The sequence below is a fragment of the Notechis scutatus genome, chromosome 4 (genome assembly GCF_049901735.1).
Source record: "Notechis scutatus isolate UNSWTSFEM ecotype Mainland chromosome 4, rNotScu1.2, whole genome shotgun sequence".
Classification (NCBI taxonomy): Eukaryota; Metazoa; Chordata; class Lepidosauria; order Squamata; family Elapidae; genus Notechis; species Notechis scutatus.
This window is the reverse complement of record NC_142012.1, coordinates 91,260,874-91,272,568: the sequence shown is the minus strand read 5'-3', so window position 1 is coordinate 91,272,568 and position 11,695 is coordinate 91,260,874. Positions and strand designations below refer to the sequence as shown.

General features: G+C 44.2%; 1 protein-coding gene across 2 annotated transcripts in view; it reads left to right on the top strand.

Moving 5' to 3' along the window:
• Nucleotides 1-343: 343 nt before the first annotated feature.
• Nucleotides 344-11,695, top strand: part of ADAMTS14 (ADAM metallopeptidase with thrombospondin type 1 motif 14) — a 69,464-nt gene continuing 58,112 nt past the window's right edge. The window contains exons 1-2 of one of the 2 annotated variants that reach the window (XM_087964093.1): nucleotides 344-784; nucleotides 5,512-5,900. In XM_087964093.1, coding sequence (XP_087820219.1) covers nucleotides 478-784; nucleotides 5,512-5,900 — 696 coding nt within the window. In that variant the 5' untranslated portion in view covers nucleotides 344-477. The remainder of the gene's footprint in view (nucleotides 785-5,511; nucleotides 5,901-11,695) is intronic. The other variant, XM_087964092.1, reaches the window with a different exon arrangement.

Below are 11,695 nucleotides of genomic sequence, written 5' to 3'. Positions count from 1 at the left end.
AGCTCCAAAAAGCGCGGAAGAGCGCAGCGCCCTCTTTCCCTCCCGCCTCCGAGACACCCACCCAGGCACCCGCACCCCGACGTAAACTCTCTCGGGACCCTTCCGCGGCGGCCCCAGGCCGGAGGGCGGCGCTTTGGCTCCGGGATTGGCCCTTGGCAAGGAGAGCCGCGTCGAAAGCGCCACGTGCAATGGAAAGCCTTCTTCTCTCGGTGGCGGTCCCGGGGAAGAAAGGAGGAGAAAGGCGGGAGGGTCTCCCCGCAGCCCTCAGCTCCGTTCGCGCGCGCGCGGGTCAGGTTGCCGGCCTGACTTGTCCCTCAGGAGGAGGAGGTCGTCCGGGAGCGCGCGCCCGAGCGCGGGAGGGGCGGGGGAGGCCTCTCCGGCTCTCCTCCCCTCCCTCCCTCTCTTCCCCGCGGCTCCCCTTCAGCCTTGCGGCGGGAAAGCGGCGCCTCCTCCGCCCCCGGGGCCGTTTCGCCTTGCATGGAGGGGAGGGACGCGCGTCCCGGCTCGGCGTCAGTGCGCTGCCGGGAGGACCAGCTGGCGGAGCGGCTCCTGCTCCCGCGGGGCTTCTTCTGCTTGAGGGGGGCCCAGCCGGCTCGACGGGAGGCGAGGAAGGCAGGAGACGACGCAGCGGGGCTCTCCCTTCGCGTCCTGGAGGAGCAAGAACGGCCGGGAAGCGCCTGGCGAGCTCCCCGGATGGATTCTCTCGTCTTTTATGTGGCGATGCTCTCCTGGGTGATGCCTCGGCGGTGCTGGGTAGCCTCCGGCAGGCAAGGCGGAGTCCAAGGTAGGAAAGCTGGGGGTGCGAGGGAGGAAGAAGGAGGGGACCGCCGGGCTGGGCTGGCGGGGAGCCTTCCCCGCGCGAGGGAGAGAAAGCCGGGTCGCCCCGTCTGCTGGCGCGGCTGGCAGATGGGGCGCCGCCAGCCATGGCTGGGTCCAGGTAGAGAGCCTCGGTCCAAACAAGCGAGGCTCGTTGCAAAGGCGGACAGCGCTTGGGGACCGGGGCTGCGACGGAGTTCCGTTGGGTGGCAGTGCGGCTCTGCCAAATCAAAGCTGTGTAGCTTTCCTGGGCGAGATATCAATGAGTGGAGTAACTCTGCTACTGCTTTTTCGTTTCGGAGTTTGGAGTGTGTGTGTGTGTCGGAGGGAGAGAGAGAGAGAGGAGGGAGGGAGGGGAGAGAGAGAGGGAGGGACAGAGAGGGAAGGAGGGAGGGAGGGAGGGGGGAGGGAGAGGGGGAGAGAGGGAAGGAGGGGAGGGAGAGAGGGAGAGGAGGGGGAGGGAGGGAGAGGGAGGGAGAGGGAGAGAAGGAGGAGGAGGGGAGGGAGGGGAGGACAGAGAGAGAAGGAGGAGGAGGAGAGAGGGAGGGAGAGGGAGGGGAGGGAGGAGGGAGGGAGAGAGGGAGAGGGAGAGAGAGAGGAGGGAGGGAGAGAGAGAGGAAGGGAGGGAGGGAGGGAGAGAGAGGGAGGGGAGGGAGAGAGAGAGAGGGGAGGGGGGAGGGGAGGGAGAGGGAGGAGGGAGGGAGAGGGAGGGGAGGGAGGGAGGAGGGGGGAGGAGAGAGAGAGGAGGGAGGAGGAGGGGGGAGGGAGAGGAGGGAGAGAGGGAGAGGGAGAGAGGAGAGAGGGAGGGAGAGAGAGGGAGGGGAGGGAGAGAGAGGGGAGGGAGAGGAAGGAGGGAGAGAGAGAGAGAGAGAGAGAGGGAAGGAGGGAGGGAGGGGAGAGAGAGGGGAGGGAGAGAGAGAGAGAGAGGAGGGAGGGGAGAGGGGAGGGAGGGAGGGAGGGGAGGAGGGAGAGAGGGAGGGAGGGAGAGGGGAGGAGGGAGAGAGAGAGAGAAGGAGGGAGGGAGGGAGGGGAGAGAGGGGGAGGGAGAGAGGAGGAGGGAGGAGAGGGAGAGAGAGGGGAGGGAGAGAGAGAGAGGAGGGAGGGAGGGAGAGAGGGAAGGAAGGGAGAGAGAGAGAGAGAGAGAGAGAGAAGGAGGGAGGGAGGGAGAGGGGGGAGAGAGGGAGAGAGGAGGGGGAGCAGGGAGGGAGAGAGAGGGGGAAGGAGGGAAGGGGGGGAGAGAGAGAGATGGGAATTCGTGTTTCCTTGCTTGCTTGCTTGCTTGCTTGACTGAATTTTGTGGCCACAGATTTTCAGTCACTAAATGTGAACACCCAGAAAGTAAGCAAACGCTTGGCTTAGGAGCTTTAGGCAACATGCTGAAGCTGAAAACTTTTGAAATTGTTTGTACATTTATATTTATATTTTCAATCAATCAGAATAGAGCTGGAAGTGACTTTGGAGGTTTTGCTCAAGCCAAAGACCTCCCTACTATTTCAGAGAAATGGTTGTCCTATCACTTCTTAAAAACCTTCAAAGATGAAGCATCCACAACTTCTGAAGGCGAGCCATTCCACTGATTAATTGTTCTCACTCTTTGGAAATTTCTCCTTAGTTCAAGGTTGGATCTATCCTTGGCATCTTTACAAAGCTCCCATATATTGAAAATGCTGAGTATGGATCTAGGTTACTTGGCAGACCGACTCACCCAACTGGGATTGGGTACCACTGAAGAGGCATTCTGTGAGTCCCATCAGCCCAATTATTCCAGTTTACAAGGTCCAGGAGGAGGGTCTTCTATGCTGTTGCTCCTGCCCTCTGGAACATCTACATGTCATTGAAAAATTGCCTTTTCACCTAAAGGATAAGTCGTGTCCTACCTGTGCACTCCTTTCTCTGCATTCTGCAAATCCTGCTGCCCAGATGATGGGCAGGGTATCCCTTAATCCAGGGTCCCCAACCACCGGGCCGCGGACCGGTACCGGGCCGTGGAGCACTCTTTACCGGGCCGCAAAGAAAAAAAATTAAAAAAATGGCGGCTTTCTTTGCCTTCGGTGAATGCTGCTGGGATCGGGATCAAGGACACAAATGAAAGAAGGGGAGGGAGGAAGCAACCGAAGCCTGTCCTGCTCTCTGGCTCAGCTCTCTCAGTCGCTTTCACTCCTCCACCAGCCCAGGAAGAAACTGCTTCAAAGAAGCCGGGGGCTTTCCTGTCGCCGCAGCTTCCCGAAGCGCCTGCCCCCACCCCACCCGCCGCTGCTCAGCAATCCAATCTGTGCTCTGCTCTGCCTGCCTGCCTGTCTGGTTGTTTGGGAGCAGCTTGCCGAGAATAATAACTATTCGCCTCTTTTATCAGCGCTGCCCGAAATGAAGAAGGCAGGCAGGCAGGCAGGTAGAACGGAGCACTGTGGATTGAACCGCGAGCGGGCGGGCGGGCGGGTGGGGTGAAACGGGCGCTCGGGGAAGCTGTGCGACAGGAAAGCCACCCCACCCCCCACCCCGGCTTCTTTGAAGCAGTTTCTTCCTGGGCTGCTGTAGGAGCGATAGAGTGACTGAGAGAGGAACGAGGCAGACACCTGAGGGAGGGAGGGAGGGAGACACCTGAGGGATGGGGCTGAGGGAGGCAGGACCAAGGCGCTCCCTGAACTTGGAGTTTGCTGGCAGACGTTTATTACCCGACTAGGTAACAACATCAGATGTTACCTAGTCAGGTAATGAAACGTCTGCAAGCAAACTACCAAAGTCGGATTCTCTCTCCTCCCCCCCGGTCCTTGAAAAAATGTTTCTGCTTGAAACCGGTCCCTGGTACAAAAAGGTTGGGGACCACTGCCTTAATCCCAGTAGATATGGAAACAATTCCCCGTCTGCCGCATGTTGCTAGTTACAGTGATATTTGAGCCTTTCTTTAGAACTGGCCCCCAAATTTCTAGGAAGCAGCTTCCACATTTCATGCGGTGTCTGATCGCACAGCTTTAGCTTTCCTGTTTAGAAACTGGAAAAAAAGACAGGACTTTTCTTCTATTACAAGGGAGAACGCAATTGCCAGTCGTTTAAAAAAATCCATCGTCTGCCTTGCGACCAGCATGAACATAAAGAACGGGTTTAAACTGTCCATTGACTGCTATTTTTCAGCCCCTGTCAATCAGATTTTAGTGTCAAACTTTTTAAAATAAACATAGGATCATACCAGACAGGTTTATGGATTTCAGCTGGACTGGCTTAGAGATCTTTGTGGTGTCCTTTGGATGTGGAAATCAATAGGCTATGAAGCAAAATAAAATACACAGCAGGAGTTTTGCAACATACCAATCAGAACTCTGTAACGAGAACCCTGTTTATCGAGAGACATTGTTTGATCATATTCTTAGTATGTATTATTTAAATGTTTAAATATTTAAATGTGAGGCTGTTAATCTTATTTTAACACTATTGCGCTAGCAATAGTTTTCATGAGATGAGAAGTTGGAAACTGCTGTGGAGTCTGTTCCAAGCTTTTTCCGTTATCTTGTTATCTTGCTGAACCATTTCATTTCAAAGGATTTTTCTCCCTTTTGGAGTATGTACATTATGTGTTACTTGGGGGTTGCAGAATAAATTACTTGGATGCTTAGTGTCAGCTGTAAGTGGCATCAGTGCGTGTCAGCAGGATTCCCTTCTGCTGTGTTAAACATACTGTATTCACTTGACAAACTGAAGTTTGTAAGGGGAAATAACTTTGTTTTGCGACTGGAGATGAAGCAGCGGTTCCTATTCATTTCAAATCTCCTTTACCAGGGCATGTGTGTGTGTAAATCAAAGAAAATGGCTACAAATGGGAGTGGGAAGGGGAACGCTTGAAAACAAAAACCCGAAGACTACATTTTTTGTATGCCCAGCTGCGGTAAGAACGAGGATAAAAAGATCAGAGTCAAATCACAATCTCTTCATCATTTTCACAGGCTTGTACAGCAGTCAATGCATCATCAAAACATTTAGCTGTGATGTCTGTATGCTTGTATCACTGTCTGTGTGCAGTGTAGGGGGAAAAAAGTGCAAAATGCATTGTTGGGTGGCACAGAATGGGCCTTTCTGAGCTTTTTCAGTTCAGAAGGCAGGAAGGTATACAATACAAACTTTGGCAAAGGCCTTTGATGTGAAAATATACTTTAAAGCAGGGGTCCCCAAACGTGGCAACTTTAAGACTTGTGGACTTCAACTCCCAGAACTCTCCAGTCAGCATAGCCTTAAGTCTTAAAGTTGCCAAGTTTGGAGAGCTCTGCTTTAAAGTATGCAGCAGTGTCTGGCTGAATACATTTTTTGTATTTTCAATCTCCAAAAGGCCTATATCGTCGTTTTTTTGCCCTATCTGGTAAGACATAAAAAACAACGGGAGAAAAAGTTACATAGGAATTTTGCAGAGGTACTACATTGGCATTCATGTATCTCAGCTGCAAAACTCAACCATTTTAATCCTCTATTTTTCTTTTCCTGGGTACCTACAACATACAAATTGTCAAATGGCCACACATACTAAATTAAAATACAGTTTTTGCGACATCATGCAAACTCAGCTAGAATTTACTACAACTGATGAAAGAAGTTCCCTGTTGCTGAAATTACAAGCGTAGATATTTAGGGGAAGGAAGGCTTCTTTTCGCACACAAAAGTTGTTTCATTTGAATATATTGAACTTTTGTCTGTTTGCATTTATTTCCGTAGAGCTGCTCCTCTCTGGAAAGCTAAGTGAATATGATGTGATTGTGCCCTTCAGTGTAGATCACCAGGGACGGTTCCTATCACACGTGGTGTCTGATTCACCAGCTCCTCCTGCACAACACTCAACTCGATACAGGACGGTTCGCAGCATCCCTACGAAAGCAGCCGCCTCTGGGAATCCCTTGTATTTCTTCAACGTGACTGCTTGGGGCAAGGAACTTCATCTCCGCTTGAAGCCCAACCAGAAGTTGGTGTCTCCTGGTGCTTTGGCTGAGTGGCAAGAAGATTTCCAAGAAGTCTTTCGGGAACCCTTGAAGCAGGAATGCGTCTTCATAGGAGGCATCACAGGCATGCCAGAGGCCAGGGTGGCGATAAGCAATTGTGATGGATTGGTAAGAAACAAAGGCCACTCCGTTCCATTCTATTTCTCACCCAAAACATTTAGACTTCCTTCTTGTATTGCTCACAATCGCTTGATCATGAGTTTTGCAAGTAGAAATTCTGCTTAACGGACTAATAAAGATGTGCAACTTTTGAAATAATTACACATTGAGTTATTTTCTGAGAACAGAATAAGATTAGTATAAGAAGTGACACAATTGTAGTATCTAGTTTGTACAATATTGTAGTGGGAAATAGGTAGGAATATTAGGAAGGTTTGCCATCTTGAGTGGATCGAAATAAATACATACAAAAGAGGAGGGATAAAATAATAATATTTCAGGTCCTTGGGAAGAACTCAATAGATGGACAAAGTATGCGAAATCCAGTCTGAAAATCTGGCTGACTGCTGAACAATAATAACTAACACATCAAACATCAACATCTGCCTATCCCAGGTCCTTAGGAAGGACTTGATAGGTAAATAAAATGCCAAATCAAGTGAACATCTGCTGATTGTATAATGAATCATAACTATAAAGGGCTTTGAAAATAATTAGGAAAAGTACTGTATGAGAACACAAATATAATGCCTTCCTGTAGCTCTTTAAAGCAGCTGCATCTTTTCCTGGGCTCATATAGCAATTGCAGGGGGGAACATTGGAAAAAGATGCAACAGCTGATACTGTAAAAAAATACAGAAGTCTTTATTTATATACTAGAATTACAACCTTCTGAGACAAGCAGTCAACGGGGAAGCCAGATTCACTTAACAACCATGTTATTAACTTAACTGCAAGTGGTTCACTTAACAATGGTGGCAAGAAAGGTCGTAAAATGGGGCAAAATTCACTTAACAACTCATTTAGCACCAAAATTATAAATTGCACTGAAGCTACTTCTCTATAAACTTCTTATAATGAAACCTTTAGTATAAGTACATTTATATTAATATACAGGGGCTTATTTAAAACTAAAATAAATACAGGTAGTCCTCAACTTATGACCACAATTGAGTCCAAAATTTCTGTTAAGTGAGACATTTGTTAAGTGAGTTTTGCCCCACTTTGATTACACGGGGATGCTGCCAAGGTCGTAACTGAAAAACAGTCATAAGTCACATTTTTCAGTGCTGTTGTAACTATGAACAATCACTAAAAGTACTGTTGTAAGTGGAGGACTACCTGTAGCGATGTCCAGACAGTAAAACTTAACATCTGGATGTTAACATTGGCTAATGAGTAATTTTGGAACTTCATTCCTTCTAGAGTGTGCCAAAGTAAATCTGATTATCTTCCAGAAGTATGTTGGCTAATTTTATCACAGCAAGCATTAACTTGCCAGGTAGAAATATGCAAGTTGTTTTAGTTGCATATTTTTTTTATTTTTATTTTAAAGTTTCATCCCCTTTACACTGCATCTGAAATACAAATGCAAAGAATAGTTTCTCTTTGAAGGTAGATCTGATGGCAATCAACTGTTAAATACAGCATTGATGAAAAAAATGTTTTGTTTACTTTTTAACCATGTATACGCACATGGACCATATTTTCCAAACTGATTTAGGAATTAGAAGTTGTAATTCCCATGGAACCAAAAGGATAAAGACTTGAAACAGTTTTGAAAAGAGCCCATCTATGGTTCCCTGTTCCTCGCTCGGGTCTATGATAATTCGCCATGGCCAACTCGCCACAGCCAACTCACCGCGGGACAAGAATTACGCTAATATCAAAGAAATAATGGAATAGAATAATTAAAGAATGGATGCAAAAGGAGAGACAAAATGAAATGTGAATGTGCTAAATTTTATGAATGATTTCCAGGTTGAAGTTCAAACACATAAACAAAAAAATAGATTTTGGCAGTGAAGATTTGGGCAGGGTGAAAAATATTTCATTACATTTTTTAGAATTGCAGGTATGTTTTAAACAAGGAAGATGTGGTTGCTTTATAGCAGTTTTTTAGCCATTGTGACTGGTACATTTCCTAAGTGGTATATTTCCTGAAAATGCTGGGGAGGTAGTGTGAGAACCTTTGTGTGCAAACAAGTTACTAAGCTTGTAGCCATGCTTACAGTCTTAGTAATTTAAAATACCTGATGGCTAATAGACTTCTGATAAGCGCTGGTCTCATCTCGGTGTGTAAAATTACAGTTGGCCATCCACTAAGAACAAGCTAATAGCTATAGAATGGTGCTGGTGGACTAGATAGATAGAATACAACGGTGTGCTAGAACAAATAGAAATATTAAAGATTGAATTGGATTTTGGACATAATTGTATAATTTGCTTACTATCTTATGTGACTTTGAACATGGATTAAACAGAGACGATCATCCCAAAAAAAGAAAGAGCAGAGCAGGGCAGGGCAGGGCAGGGTAGAGTAGAGTAGAGTCGAGTCGAGTAGAGTAGAGTAGAGTAGAGTAGAGTAGAGTAGAGTAGAATAGAATAGAGTAGAATAGAATAGAATAGAATAGAACAGAACAGCTTTCTTTGGACATGTGTAATTAAACACAAGGAATTTGTCTCCAGTGCAGAAGCTCTCAGTGTACAGTACATGCACAACAATAGAGTAATAACAATCACAATAATGATACCAATAAGTGAAGAAGAGAAGAGTAATAATAATACAGCTTATTTCATGGGTAAATATACTTAGACTTACAATACAATGTAATCTTCAACCATATCTAATACAACCTTAAACCATATTTCTTTATACATATAAAGCATTTTGGTATTTGTAGATGAACAAGAGCAATGATGACATTTATGTTTGGGAGTTGCAAGAAAATATGGTCTTTTCATATTTTCCTGAGGAATCTAACTTACTATAAATGATCTATGATATAGATGTGGAATTTTAAATTAGTTTTCATTGGGTATGGATTTCTGGAGCATAGTTTGGACTGGCTGGCGCTTAATCAAAAAATCAGCTGGATTTTGTGGGTAGCAACAGCAGTAAAGTTAGAGTAGCATTTGATGGCTTTGGTCTACATTAAAGGGGATTGTGTGATCACTTCTTTCCTCCCACCACACATTCATCCTTTTGCAAATCCTATTGCTGTGAGGTCAGTAAACCTCTGTGGAGAAATTGGCTTTAATCCATGCTTCTGTGGAAAATTTCAGATGGCCATTTTTGCAGTTTGATGGCAGTAATGATGGTTTGTGTTCCTTCTATCTAAAGTTTAGTTTATATAGTACTGTTCTGGAATGCATTAGTAGTACATTCCCTACTCTCAGGCTTAAAATATAGAAAAGATGCATCAAAAAAGGAAAAGAGATGGAGTGGAGTGCACACTGGAAGGAAGGAGATCTGCATCTATACATAAATTTGGTGCAAGCATGATAACTTGAATCAAAGCAAAATTGTGAATTGTAAACAATGCACATTAGTTAAATCAGAGGTCCATGAAAATAGAGCTTAAAAATATAAAATTAAAACTGAATTTAATTGAACACTAAGTTGATTCATGAGAACCAGTTTGGTCTAGTGGTTAAAGCATCAGGCTAAAAACCAGGAGACTGTGAGTTCTGTTCCTGCCTTAGAGAACAATGCTTTTGTATTCTGTATTAAATTTTGGAAGAAAGTAGTGGATTATGAAAACATTATTGTGCAATAAAAGCTATTTTTTTCAGATTCTATTCATTTGAATTATGTACCTAGCACTTGGAATTTGACAACTAGACAAGATAAATGGATTCTCTGTGTCTTTATTATAGCCAAAAGACTGATATTGCCACATTGGAAAGATAAATGTATTGCCACATTCTCCCAATGGATTGAAGACCTGATCACTTGCCACATGAGTGGATTACCTGTAGATGTAGATTCTGTATGGACAAGGATAATGAAACATGGGACTCATACAATATACAGCAAGTTAAAAAGAATTATATAAAGTCCGATGCCCTGTTAACTCGTGTGAAACTAAGAAGCAAAGGAGCTCAGTAGGGAAATGTTAATGCAATAAAGTCTTCAACATGCTAGCACAGAGGTCTCCAAATTTGGCAACTTTAAGACATGTGGACTTCAACTCCAAGAATTGTCCATCTTGTCACTAACACTATTGCATCACTGTTTAGAACTAAATGTTCAGATTCCCCTTTCCCTTCAGGGAGAATTGTTGAGATAAAACCTCCAGGCAGCCAAATGCACAGTCATATACTAACTCAAAACTTCCTCCAGAGTTTGCTTGAATAGCATCTGCAAGTTTCAAGAGGATTTGGCATGGAGGATCACTTTTGAGATTAGTTCATTGGCAAAATTCCTCTGCCTTGGTTTGGTAGTTTATCCACTTCCCTCAGCTGCTGAATTTCTCGCCAGGAAGGTTCAAGGTGGACAGAACTTTAGCAAAGAAAGATGATGCGAAATAGCTTTTGATTTTCTGATTCTGCTGTGGAGTGTTTGGCAAATCTTAAAGAATCACGAGTTTGAAGTTGTAAAAATTTTCAGAAAAGGCTGCAGAATCTGCAATGGATTTAAAGCACTGTCTATGTTTTGAAACAGCCTGCCTGCAAAACATATTGGCATGTGAAACAAGATCTCAGCAGGCTGGGCCAGGCATTGTATCATTTGCTAAACATTGTAATACTGGCTATTTTTGAATAACAGCCAGCATCCAGTGGGAGTTGTGAATTTAATGAGTAGATTTATCCAGTAGCAAAGATGATCATTTGGAAAACCGTTTTGGTTTCTGTCATCCAGACTCAATAATAGACATTTCTCTACTCCTATTTTATTTATTGAGAAAGAAAGTTAAACTAAAAAGTACCGAGAGATAGTAGTGTTGAATGTGTGCATATATGTGAAAAAGAGATACTGTTCCAAGAATAAATGTTAATGTTCAAACTCTTGTACTTAAGCAAATTTATATCATAATATATTCCTTAGGAACATTATTTATAAAATTGTTTTATTATGACAGTATTTAGTCTACTCAGGGGGATTTTGCAAGTTAGGCAAATTCACATTCTGAGTTTCACTGTTTTGAAATGTCATGACATTCCTATGGATTACTCTTCACCTGAGTTCCTATCCATCGGTTCACTATGAATCCAATTGCTGTTTCCTCTTTCAGTATTAATAACCAAAGTTTCCGAACTGTTTTCATCATTAAATCATTAGGCTAGAATAGAGGCCAAAACCAGGGAAAAGCAAATATATTACACATAGGAAATCCTAGATTTCATCTTTAGCATCTTCAAGTAGATTGGTGCCTGAAGAGACCTTATCTCAAACTCTGAAGTGTCCCTGGTAGTAGATAATTAAAAGTTAGATGTCCCAGTGACCTGCCTCCTTATAAAGCAGTTTCCTATCAATTTATCTCACTGAGTTATTGAAGTATGTAAAACATGGAACAATATTCTGAAGCGATAATGTTTCATCGTACAACATCATTTTTTTCTTGCTTTCATTTGGAAACAAATAATAAAGCATGCAAACCAACCCAATGCTCATTCAAAAGACTCAGCATTCCTATAAGAGAACTCTGTGCAGTAGAGGCTCTGATTCTGCTTCTTCTTCTTTGTATATCTCATTTAAATGAAACCATTTGGCACAGCGAAGATGATTCCGTTTATAGTGTAATGAGAACTTATTCTATTTTGATCAAAAGATAGTGATGGGAAGTTACTGTGAACTTCCATAGTCTGCACAAATACTGTATTACCATATTGCAGCTGGGTAAAAACCTGGCTTAATCAACACCTAGTAAATATTTCTATTATATTGCAAAAACACTATGTTAGACACTCTAAAATATTTAGTCAATGACAAGAGAGATGAGCTTGTGAATGTTTCTGTA